The sequence below is a fragment of the Phascolarctos cinereus genome, unplaced genomic scaffold (genome assembly GCF_003287225.1).
Source record: "Phascolarctos cinereus isolate Bilbo 61053 unplaced genomic scaffold, phaCin_HiC Scaffold_1;HRSCAF=81, whole genome shotgun sequence".
Lineage (NCBI taxonomy): Eukaryota > Metazoa > Chordata > Mammalia > Diprotodontia > Phascolarctidae > Phascolarctos > Phascolarctos cinereus.
Window position 1 is genome coordinate 152,960,587 of NW_027555514.1, and position 13,558 is coordinate 152,974,144.

At 35.1% G+C, this 13,558-nt stretch overlaps 1 protein-coding gene across 1 annotated transcript in view; it reads right to left on the minus strand.

Moving 5' to 3' along the window:
• The window catches only part of LOC144454144 (protein piccolo-like), a 108,392-nt gene that overhangs the window by 80,519 nt on the left and 14,315 nt on the right, over window positions 1-13,558 (minus strand). The window contains exons 2-3 of the mRNA XM_020984463.2: window positions 9,738-9,879; window positions 5,165-5,232 (exon numbers count right to left, since the gene is read on the minus strand). Coding sequence (XP_020840122.2) covers window positions 5,165-5,232; window positions 9,738-9,879 — 210 coding nt within the window. The remainder of the gene's footprint in view (window positions 1-5,164; window positions 5,233-9,737; window positions 9,880-13,558) is intronic.

The window sequence follows — 13,558 nt, forward strand, 5'->3', positions numbered from 1 at the left end:
TTCAGCTTCTTTATTGAACAATAGGGATTTTCTGACTGTTCTTCAAGTCTATAGGATTCCATAATTAGTTGAAAAGTGAAAAAAGTCACTCAGAAGCTGGTTGTTTTCTGATCTGCTCTCTCTTACTCCCACCCACTCCCTAGCCCCACCCCCTCACCAGGTGAGTGGTTGTTGTATTTGTTTTATTTTAGAAACAGCTAAAGTCAAGGGAAGGATGGGGGCAAATCTCTTGAAATAAAGAAATGTAATTTTACTTCACCAAAAGTAAAGATAGATAATGCATTATCACCTCAATTGTCAAACTATTTTAGGTGAAGTTGTTCCTTGACCGGTATGGTCCCGAATTTTCTCAATTTTAATCCTTATTTATCGTGAGAATGAAATTTATTGTCACTTAATATTTCACTAAGTTCCTATCCGTGCAATTTTACTATGCATTTCATCTTGTTCAAGTAAAATCGTTGCTAGTCAATCAGCTTTCTTTATATATTCCCTATTAATACGTACTTTATAAATTAAACTATATTCTTTAATGATTATTATTTCTGGTAACTTACATAACCATACGAATGCAAATAATATATTTATACATCTTGAAGTATTGTTCAATTACACATAGATATGTAAATGATCATTTGGTTTCTACCAATTCAATGAATATTTATAATCTGATTTATTTCAATAAGCATTTATTAAGTGCCAAGTATTTGCTAAGCTCTGTGCTAAGTTGGCATTGGGGATATGAAAATAAAATTAGACATTCCTTGCCATCGAGGAATTTAAATGCTTACATATGCAAAGTAATTTTGGAAGTAGAGCTGGCATTAACCACTGAGGGGATCAAGGAAATTCTCATGTAGGAGGCACCATTTGAACTGATTCTTGAATGGAATTAGGGATTATAAGAGGTGAAGGGGAGGATGGAAGACATTCTAGGAGAGGAAGAGACAGCCTGTACAAAGGCATGAAAGAAGTAACTCTATGTACAGATAATAGAGTTTGCCTGGGACGTACAGTGTATGAGGAGGAGTAATGAGAAATCATTTTGGAACCTGTATTGAAGCCAGATCTTTAAAGTTTTGAAACACTACAAAAGTTTGTATTTTATCCTAGAATCAATAGGAATCTATTGAAACTTATTAAATTGGGGAATGATAATAATCACACCTGGGATTTAGGAATATTAATATGGTTGCTGTGTGGAGGAAAGGTGAGGAGATAGAGGAGATGCGGGATGATGCAGTAAGAAACTATTACCATGAGGCAGCTAGAGGGCACAGTGGATAGAGCACTGGCCCTAGAATCAGGAGGACCTGAGTTCAAATCTGGCCTCAGACACTTGACACTAGTTGTGTGACCCTGGGCAAGTCACTTTACCCCATTGCCTTGCAAAAAAAACCCAAAAACCAAAACAAAAACTATTTATTACCATAGTCCAGATGAAGTGATAAGAGACTGAACTCCAGAAGGTGGCCATAGGAGTGAAAAGAAGGGACTAGGAAAGGTTAGTTAGGAAAGATGTTATGAAAGGAGAATCAAAAAGAATTGGCAGCAGATTGGGTATTGAAGGAGGGAGAGGGAGTAAACAAGAGAGAGAGTAAACAAAATAAGGATGACTCCAAGGCTATGAAGCTGGGTTTCTGGAAGCATGATCGTGCCCTTATAGAAATACGGAAATTAAGAAGACGGGCAGGTTTTGCTTGGGAAAGGAGGAGTGAATGTGTTTTGGTTTGGAAATGTTTGGTTTGAGATACACATGGGATAGAGACATTCAGCAGGTAGTTGGTGCAGTGAGCCTGCAGTTCAGGAAAAGGGTGAATGCCGGAAATATGTGTTTGGGAATCATCTGCATAGAGATGACAATTGAACTCATGAAAGTTAATGAGATGACAAAAGGAAAATGTAGGGGGAAAAGAGCCCCAGAATATATCCACAAAAACAGATGGGACACAGATGATGATCTAGTAAAAGGATCTGAGAAAGTACAGGTAGGAGAAGAGTCAGGAGAGAAGAATGTCATGAAAATCCAGATGAAAAAAAGTTTTTTGGAGAAGGGGTTGGTACAAATTATTAAATGCTGCAGAAAGGTCAAAAAGGATAAGAGTTGAGAAAAAAGCCATTAGATTTAGCAATACAAGATTATTAATAACATTTATTTTTATTTTTTTATTTTTAGGCAGTTGGGGTTAAGTGACTTTTCCAGGGTCACATAGCTAGTAAGAGTCAAGTGTTTGGTCTGAGGCAGGATTTGAAATCAGGTCCTCCTGACTCCAGGGCCAGTGCTCTATCCACTGTGCCATCTAGCTGCCCCCGAGACTATTAATAATCTTAAAGAGCACAATGTCACTCAAGTATGGTATCAAAAGCTAGATTGCAAGATGGTAAGAAGTTAATAGAAGATCAAGAAATGGAGGCAGTCATTATAACTATTTTTTTAATGAGGTTGGTTATGAAAGTAAGAAGAGGTATAGGATGAAACGTGGAGATATGACAGGGTAAAACGAAAGTCAGTTTGTTTCTCTGTCTCTCTGTCTGTCTATGTATGTATGTATGTATGTATGTATCTGTCTGTCTGTCTGTCTGTCTGTCTGTCTGTCTGTCTGTCTATCTATCTATCTATCTATCTATCTATCTATCTATCTGTCTATCTGTCTGTCTGTCTGTCTGTCTGTCTGTCTGTCTGTCTGTCTGTCTATCTCCATCAGGATGGGTGAGATCTAGGCGTGTATGTTAACAGCAGGGAAGGTGCCAGTGGATAAAGAGAGATTGAAGATTAGGAAGGCAGAAGGAATCATCAGAGGCACAAATTCCTGGAGAGGGCAGGAAATGGGATCAAGTAAGTAAAAGGTTTTGCTTTAGCAATGAGAGACAATTTTTTTTTATCAGAGATTGATTAAAGTGTAAGAGGAGAGAATGACAGATAATATTGGAGGAATTTGAAGTTTAAAGCTAGGAAGAAAGGAGGTCTCAAATGAATGGCATCAATTTTCTTGGTTCTCTGCTGAGAGGGAGAGGGGTGGAGGTGACATAGGTTGCTTTGAGGAACATAAAAGAAAGAGCAGAACAGACATGGTGGGGAATGGGAACTTAGTCATGGAAGAGTAAAAGGTTTGTCATGAATCAATAACAAATGTACCTACTATATCCAAGGTGCTACAAAGAATACATGAATATTTCAATTTATCATAGATTAACATTTGCTTCATTGTAGGTAACCACTCCAGCAACACAGGCTTACATGTCTTAATCAATGATATTTGCGAGTTGTAAACAGAAAAAAAAATGTCATGCCTTGGTGATTAGTATTCCATTACTGATTCTATCTGAATTTGGCCAGGCTGGTCCTTGGGCAATAGATATACAGGCCATTTCCCACTTTAAGAGACTTTCCTTTATTGCCACAGTCTTTAAGACTATCAAGCCACATCTATATATGATGATAAGGTGCTAGGCAGGAATATAGAACTTCCATTCAAAGATGGTTCCCTGGCCATCCATCTCTTCATTTCATATCCAGCTGAGCTTCTATGGAACAGACCCTATCATGCCCCCATTTCAGTTCCCCCTCTCTATTTCCCCCCTACTTTCATTTTCAGTTTGCTTTTATGTTTTTCTTTCCCCATTAGATTGCAAACTCCTAGAGGACACAAACTCTTATCCATATTTGTGTTTCTATCACTTAGCACAATGCTTGGCACATAGTAACCACTTAATAAATGTTATTTTGATTGACTGATTGAACAGTCCAATCAAAACAAAGAGATTGGCCAAAAGAGTATTACCATAAGGAATGCAATACTAATGAACTAACTACATGATATTATTGCTCATTGCTACTATCACCTCCCTATGTAACCCTCTGTTCAATAACTAATTTAAGATTAATCTCCAGTCAGGATAAGTAAGCAAAAAATAGCAACAGATTGAGTCAATTCTAAATAAAATTTCAAATGTCCTATGATTGTATTACTCTAGAAAAATAAGCATATTTTGTGTGGGAAAGAAAGAAGAGATCCATAGTAAGATGAACAGTTTTTCCTCATTGACAGCTGCTAACATTTACATTAAAAATAGTTTTCTTATAAAGTTGAAGTTTCTAAAATAAGGTATAATCAGATATGCATTTTCCTCAATACTCAGTACTTCGTTACCAACACCAATTCATATTGAATCTGTGGATTATGGGAATCACATGTCAGTTTGTCTTCAGGAAAAAAAAATTTCAGATTGGTCACAAATTATTTTTATATAGTGATGTAATCAGTTTCTATCTAGAAGCATCCTAGTGTCTAACTTGGAGGGACCATAAAGATAATTTATTCCTCCTCCCTCATTTTACAAATGACAAAAGTAAGGCCCAGAAAGGATAAAGAACTTGTTCAAAGTAACACAGGTGGTACATGGTAGTGCAGAGATCACTAAGAATCCAGGTCTCTTACCTCTCAGTCTTTTCTATTTGTACTACAAGAAATAGCTTCCCCTGATAATTTCTATTTCAAAATAAAGAGAAGGCTTAGGTGAGATTGAATAGGTGGTAAGAGTATATGGGACAAATATACCCACATAATGATTTTTTTTAAAAAATCACTCAACAAAACAAAACACAATGAGAAACAGTAAGAACATTTAAGTCATTGAACAGGTGGATTTTTTTTTAATATTTAATTTTGCATTTCCATAAAAATTAGAAAAGGATATTTTATTGGTCATTCTCTATTTCAAGGCAGAATTCAATTTGAAATAAGTTTCTTCTTTCAAAAGATTTTCCATCTGCTTTTAAGAGCCTTCTTCAAAGTGTCCTGATACTACACACAGATCTAGTATTGACTTAAAAGAGATTTCCATGCTTGTACCATCCAGTTAGAATGGGAGGGGGAAGCAGCAAACATGGGGGGTGGGGTGGGGTGGGGGAAGTGCTAACATTATATGCTATGGAATTTGCATTTTGAATTTCCAGTTCTCAGAAGACACTGAGTTGAAATGATTGAAATATGGAAAATGTGATGTGAAACCACAAAGTTAGTCTTACTTATTGGTTTAAAAAAAAGGATTTAGGGAATCATCATTTTACCTTTGGATCAAAGATAATCCTCATGTATCTAAAATTTAAAATAAAAACATTTAAAATATTATATGTAGATTATAATTTTGAATTTTAGTTTACCTTCTGCATCTGTTAATCCTACTCCTGGCTGTTTTGCCGGCTCTTGTCCATTCTGACCCATCTTTCCGCTGTTAAAATACATAGATATATTGTCAGCAAAAATCCTTACAAAGGAAGATGCCAAAGTACACAGACAATTACAATCAGAGATAATTACAATTACATGATGTCTAAAAGATCCAAAAATAAGAAATACATATTTAATTTCAATGACTTTTCATACATAATTTCAATGAGCACACCCATTGTTGTTGTTCTAAGGCCTAGGGTGGTTCACAAAGACCAATTTAAACTCCTTGTTCTTATCAAAATATTTTAAAATCTATTCACAGTTTCTTGGATTTAAATGTTCCAAGTTAAGTTAAGCTTTTTTTGTTATTTCATGTTAAATTAGGACATGAAAAAAAAATTTCTGTTCATGTGCTCCCTCCACCAAGAGTATCAGTATATGTATTATATGTTGGGTCGGGGGGAGTGGGTGGGAAGATTGGAAGGGAGAGGGATTCAGGGGTAGGAAGTGAAATTTCTCTTCCCCTTTCTCCATCTCTGGGAATTATAACTGCCTTCTGGAACCAAAAGGTGAGAGAGGTTGAACAAATTTAAAGAACAAAACAATGAAAAAAATTTGAATTCAAAAAGTAACAGTTTAGATGCTTCACTTCTGATAACTTTTATCTTGGAATTTTCTTGGCAAAGATACTGGAGTGGTTTACCATTTCCTTTTCCAGCTCATTTTACAGATGAGGAAACTGAGGCAAACAGGGTTAAGTGACTTGTCCAGGGTCACACAGCCAGTAAGTGTGAGACCACATTTGCACTGGGGTCTTCCTCATTCCAGACCCGGTGCTTTGTCCACTGTGCCACCTAGATAACTTTTATAATCACAATGAATTGTTGCATCATCCCATGGACACTGAAGCACAGAAAATGGTTAGGTCTTATATGATTTTGGAGCTGAAAGGAAATTTAGTTCAATCCTTTAATATTATAGATTAGTAAACTGAGGTTACAGATGAAAAAACTCAGGAACTGAGAGGTGAAGCAATTGTCCAAAATCCCAAGGCAAAGGTGATTTTCCTGAATTGTCATTTTTTTAAAGTCTTGTTTTGAAATTGTCTTGCCTTGTCCTTTCATTTTGATCCATTGACACACATTTATTGAGTACATACTAGATGGAGTGTTCTAGGGGATATGATGACATGTAGAAGTCAAAGGTTCCCTGAACAAAGTGTGATACTGGAGAAAGAGTTCTGGATGTGGAATCAAAGACTATGGACTCAAATCCCAGCTCTACTTCCTATGTGTTTGACCTTGGAAAAAACATTTCAGCCTTATGGGCCTCTATTTCCTCATTTATAAAATAAGTGGGTTGGGCTAGGTGACTCCAAAACATCACTTCAAAGTCTACAATACATTTGTAATCATATATATCCTGTAGTGATACATAGATGGATGTTGAATGTAAGCTTTGAGGCACCATGTGATCTTAGATGTTGTAGATCAACCACATTGCTAAATGTTGGACTTTTAAGAATTACAAATTCCATCTTTGTCTTACAGATAGGGACACCATAGCAGATATTACATGATTTACATTGAGTCAAAGCATGGGTCAAAGGTTATATTTGGAAGTTTCTCTTTCTTCACTGCTTTTAGGAAAATTATCCTATCATGTAGAGGTAGGAAGACTCAAAAATGCTGTGATTCCAAAGTATTAGGGATTTAAATAATCTTCTACAGACTAATGAAGGGGTTCTTAACCTTTTTGGTATCATAAACCCCTCTGCCAGTCTGAGGAAAGGCTACTGATTCCAACTTAAAATAATGGCCTCAAATGTGTAAAATAAAATGTATAGGATTACCAAGGACACCATTTATATTGATTATAAAAATATAATAAAATAAAAGCAAGTTCATTGATTCCATTCAGAAACTGGTAAAGCCAGTCCCAAGGAATAATTTCCCCTGGGTGTCCTGCTAGGTCAAACGGAACTCAGTAAGTCAGCTAGTATGATTAAGTGAAACCTATCCAACTACAGCAAAAAAGATGGAGAGATGAAGTAATAACCAAAAGAGTTCAGGTTTAAAAAGCAGAAAAAACCCAGCACAAGAAGAAAGTAGATTTGTGATTTTGTGTTTTTTTTTGAAGTCTCAAGTAGATTGAATTGTCCATGAGATTATGTATTTGTCTACATTGCTTTGCCTAGTATGGCTACACACACACACACATACACACACACACACACACACACACACACACACACACACACACACACACTTCAAGAGGAACAAAGAATAATGAAGAGGAAGAGCCTGAACTTCCAAACCAGAAGAGCTAGGGGGAGCTGTAGTCCACAGCACAGAATAATCCATGTGCTTAGAACCAGGAGGAAGGAACCCTAATGAATCCTGGTGTCTGGCCTCTAGATTGTACTCTTTACTGTGATTTGCTTTTGATCTTCCTTCCCAATAAATTTGCTTATGTTATAATGCAAACTTGGGCATTTGGGTAATGGTAGAGGGAGAGAAAGAAAAAGATTTTGGGCAAATTACACTTGGTCTGCAGCATATGGCTGTGTGGTTTTATGTTCATATCACCAGTTATTTTGTATTCAAAAACTCAAATTGATTTGTGATCTCCTTGTTATGATCTCCCATCAATTTTGTTGTCCAGATCTATTAATTAAATGTTTGTTCCTCTTCACAAAGGCTTAGTATTATTACACATGTGTCTGAAAAATAGCTGCATGATATGAATTCTGGGGAGGAGTACAAGTAGCCTAAAGTTGCCTGGACCTTAGTAATAACCAGAAATTATTGCATTTTTTGGTCCAGACCCTTGTGATGTCATTTGTGTAAGGAGCTCCTGAGGAGGAAACTTTCTCAATCAAAACAGGTAATACTCTGTAGTTGCATGGGGGTACTGAGAAGTGAAGGTGACTGGCTTTTCCAAGGTCACAAAGACAGAGTAGAGTATAAGCAGGTTGGGAGAGTGAAAAGTCAGGAGTCAGTAGACTTGGGTTTAGAACCTACCTTTGCCCTAACTTGTGTGATATAGGGCATGACAACAACCTCCTTAGGGCTCAGTTACTTATCTATAAAATGAGGAAGTTGTACTGGATAGCATCTATGTCTCTTCCAGCTCATCATCTATGAATCTAGATCATCTTGACATGGAGGATGGCCATCTAGCTACTATGCTTTTTTGTCTCAATTCTATTTTTATTTCATAGCAAGAGTTCTCAATCTGCAGTTTGGGAACTTGTTTAAAGTTTTCTGATAACTGTTTCTAAATAATTTATATATATATATATATATATATATATATACACATATATATATGTGTGTGTGTGTATATGCAACACATACACATACATATATACATACAGATACATCCATACACACATATATATGTATACACACACATATAATTGTATTTTCTGCATTGAAAAATCTTATTCTAGCGTCTATAACTTTCATCCAACTTCAAAAGGGACCTGTGACATTAAAAAAAAAAGGTTAAAAACTCCTGTTTTATAGAGGGGCTCATCAATTTTTAGTCCTGTTTCCTGTTTATATATGTTATATATGGGTATGCCTTATTAGGGGAGTCATCAATATGTTTCCTGGGATCATGGTTCCAGAAATAGCATAGTGATATTCTTCAAGAAAATCAGCTTTAAATATCTAGACAGTTCTACTTCAGAAGTGTAAAGGAGTATCACAATGTGTTAATTATTTTAAATTTGAGTAGCAGTGGTTTTGAAAATATCTGCCAAGTACTACTGGACTAATGCCAGTTTTGCTAAATATTCTTCAACTCCACTTTTGATTATACTTAGTCACTGAAGGGATGATGACATGGAGGAAAGAAAGAGCAATGATTGGACTTGTTTGTAGAGAACCCACATTCCAATCATGGCATACATTTCTGGGCCTCAATTTTCCCAAGTTTAAAATAAGGGAGTTGATCACAGTAGAACTCAAGAAGACCAGAATTCAAATCCTGCCACCAATACTTACTAGCTATGTGACCCTGGGCAAGTCATTGAACCACTCTCTACCTCAGTTTCCTCATGTAAAAAGGGGGGATTAGATTCAGTGAACTCAAAGGTCTATATCAACTTTAAATCTCTGATATATTCTTGCCTAAAATCTATGATCCTATTATAAGACTAAAATGCATCAAAATGTTTGTTCTGAATTGAACTATATTGTAGCTAATCTGATTATTCCTATGATTTTCCTATTTAACAAAAATCTTCTGGAGACATAAAGGTGGTGATTGATCCATATATATCTTTAAGACACATTAAATAATCAGATCTCCTTTGCCACAATCCAGTCCTTTCATGTTCATAGAAACAATCCCAATGGCATCATGCTTCCTAAGCATTTGCTGAGAATGGGAAATTAGTCTTTATTTAAACTTTCTTTAATTTTTTCTCTTTATTTCCCCTTAATCTTGAGGAAGCCTGATGATGGTTGATGACTCACACTAAAGAATGCTGGTTTTTTGCTCACTGCTAAATATGTCAAAGGCGAAGGGAAAAAAACAAAAACAAAAACTTACACTCTTGGAATGGGAAATAGATTAGCCTCCCCTGCAGTGCTGCTACTTCCTTCACTGTCCACACTATATCCACTGCCAAAGCTGCTGGCAGATGAGCCCGTAGAGATGGAGCTTTCAGCAGGTCGGTGATTAGTAGGTCTTGCTGTATAGGGTGGGAACAACAGGTTAGCAAAAACCTTTAAAAATATTTAATATGAAAAGGTTGCAAGTGCATATCATAAAGTATGCATTTAACATTGCATATAACATAAACCTAAAAATATCTATGAGCATTATCTATTTTTGGAAATAATACAAATTCAGATTTTTTTCACCTGTTGATTATATTAAATTTCTGATCAATAAAGTTCCATAGCAAATTAATATATGATCCTTGTCTTATGGAGGAAGTTTATTGGATGGATAGGGGACAGCCAAAACACTATTCTTGAGAAGCCCATAATTATTCTTTCATTGCAACTCTAAGACCAGACTGCCTGCATCTTTCCTTCACTTTTGACATAATTTTTCTTTCACAATCCATGGTCATGATAACTTTGAGGACACATAATTAGGTTGTATATTTTTACAGAGAAAACATTTCAAAAACCACTTACCAACAGAAATGGGGACAACAAGAGGATAAACAACCATTGACGTCTTAACTCCATCTTAACAAACAATGAGATGTGGGTTTATTCTTTTATTCTTTTTTAGCAACAGAGAATAGCAAAATATAACAATTTCTTGATATGTTCAAATTGGTTGAAAATTATCTGGTCATTTAGACAGACTTCAGAAAATTAAATACGTAGAGATCCCTTTGTCTTGTACAGGCAGTCCTTGATGTTGTGTTCCCAAAATCTGCAAATCAGTTTAGCATGCTGAACGTATTTTCCTATGGAAGTACATTTAAAATGGTGAATGAGTTCTCCAGCTGTCCCACAAAGGTCAGTTTAACCTTTAGTATAGTTGAATTGCTGGTTAAAACAGCCTTAGTTTCGAGATTGGGATTAAAGAGCCAAATAGCAAAAGATGGAGAATAGTAATCACTTTTTTTTCCCTAGACAAAGAGACATCCTTAAATAATTTTTTTTAATAATAGATAAAATCTTCTCATGTTCCATTCCACCTTCTTTTCTGAGTTTCTCTCCCACCAACTGTTACCTCTCTAGAAGGCCTCATTCCCTTGGTGCTCTTATGTTATTCCAGCTAGATATTAGGAACAAAGCTTTCTAATTGGCCTATTTCGTTTCCATTGGAGATTTCTCTTCCACTGCTGAAAACTGGCATCTCCTATGTAATTTACAGTCTGAAAGAGTTGCCGTGGGGCACTGGGAGTTTAAAGGATTTGTTTTCGGGTTTATTGATTGGATTTGTTAGATGCAGGACTTGGATCCAGGTCATTCTGACTCCACATTCAGCCCTCTACTTAAGGGCCGCTTTGACTCTCAAACTATAAATCATAAAACTATTTAAATGGGAGGTATCACTTTAACTCTACTGTAATTTTCTTCTTTGAAAGATTACACTAGGAATCTCCAGCATTTTAAGGAAAATAAATAAAATATGCAGAATTTGTGGGAAAATATATTCTGGGGCAATGGTAGGGCTTTGGTATAGTGACAAGCACACTGAGTTAACATAAGAGGATGTGAATTCTTGAGCAAGTCACCTTATATCTTTAGTACTCGGTTTCCTCTTCCATAAAATGAGGAAATTTGAGTAACTGTGCACTATAGCCCATTCTGGTTCTTAGTCTTATGGCTCCTCAGGCTACCACCCTGGAAAGCCAGTACCAACTGGGAGGCCTTTCCCAGGATTAGCTTTTTTGCCCTGTTTTAGTTTTTCATAGTTTCCTTTTCCTTCACATTATGTTTTAAAGATTCTTTTAAAAAAATTCCCTCTTTTCTCATGAATGCTACTTTGGCTTTACTCAAAGATGACCAAGTATTAAGGGTAAGGATCATGGTAGTTTAGGAAACTAGGGCAAGGGCAGTTTATATTGTAGATAGGTAACAATGTAGATGGAGTGCTGAATAGAGTCAGGAGGATCTGAATTCAAGACCTGAATTCAGATACTAGTAGTATGATCCTGGGCAAGTCACTTAACCTTTGCCTTAGTTACCTCAACTGTAAGAAGGGAATAATACTAACACCTCCCCAGGGCTATGAGGAGGAAATGAAATAATGTATGTGAGATAATATATGGGAAGTGCTTTGCAGTGCTTAAAGTGCTATAGCTATATAAATTCTAGCTTCCAGACACTTATAAGATAGAGATTGCCTATTTGAAATATATTGTTTACAAACCACAAAGTAATTTTTTCCTTACCAAATTATCTGTCTTTAAATAAAGTAAAAGTGTTCATTTCCTCCAGTATTTTAAAGAGACAAAAGCTACAAAAATGGATTATTAGTTAGCTAATCTTAAAAAAAACAAACGGTAGAATCACTGAGATACATTTTTTTACATACATATATTTGTACGTATGTACATATATAATATTGTGAAACTGTAAAAGGCAGATTGAGTTGTGTTTACAAATAAAAAGTAAATTCAATGAAAATTATCAGTCAAAACAGTTTGACATTTCTATATTAAACTGCTTACTAAGTTTTTTACTTGACGGTAGGCTGATTTTTATCATGTAGATCCAACTTTAATTTCAACAGTAACAACAACATAGAAGACTTAACGAAGTAGTTCGACTGCAACATTCCATATTCCATTGCTATTAGAATATTATTAATCCAATTCTTTAAATTGTGCCTTATTGAGATGAACAGTTTTTCCCCCATTCTGATACGACCTACATAATATGTTACACAATATCACAGGATTTATATCTTAATCTTCACATTTGGCAAAATTTTCACTTTATACATTTTGCTAGCTCTGGGTTCAAGATAAACATATTTATTTTTAAAGTGAGAAATATGGCACAAATCATGAGACAATATAATGACAAAAGGAAACAAAGGATGGAGTTGGAAATAAGTCAATGCAATGCAGTTTTTCATTTTGAAGTGTCACTTGAAAAGTCTGATAAAGTATTGTAAATATTTAAAATAATTTTAAAATAAAATATAAAAAAAAGTAAGTTTTGAAAAATTTAAACATCTATAGCCTATCCTTCTAAAGTAAAACCATGGAATGGTATCTCAGATAAGTAAACTTGAGTCTGTGTGTACAAATTTTCAGGTATTTATATGAAAAGTACTTTTAGGAATCAGTTTCTGGATGTTTTCGATAGACAACACTAAAAATCTTACATATTGGCATTGCATTAATATAGAATCTGTGTAATTGAATTTTCTCACTTGAATGTCCATTGGTCTAATTGTATGTAAACAGAGTATGAAAAGACTGGTATTTAGCAAGTTTCTGGAAGAAAAAAATCTAAACTATTATTCACTTTTACTTGAGCTGTATCTCTACAGCATAAAAGCAGACTGAGGAAAAATAGAAAATTCAGTCAGAAATACAAAAGTTTTGAGAACTTTAATATTGAGATATTTCAGAATATCTGAATAATTTCTGAAAATTTTATACAAATACTTGACAATAAAATGTGTAGGTATGTTTAGTCTTTTGTGTAGACACAGCTTAATAATGTATAAATATAAACTTAAATGTCCTATGGGAACTAGCTGACTTAGTGAGTTTGAAGGTAGGCATACACATACACACATACACACATGTGTATGTTTCTCTATACATACACTACATACATACATGTATATATTATAGTGACTTGCATGTATAGTACACACACACACACACACACACACACACATATATACACATATATATGAATGTGTGTGTATAAATACACACA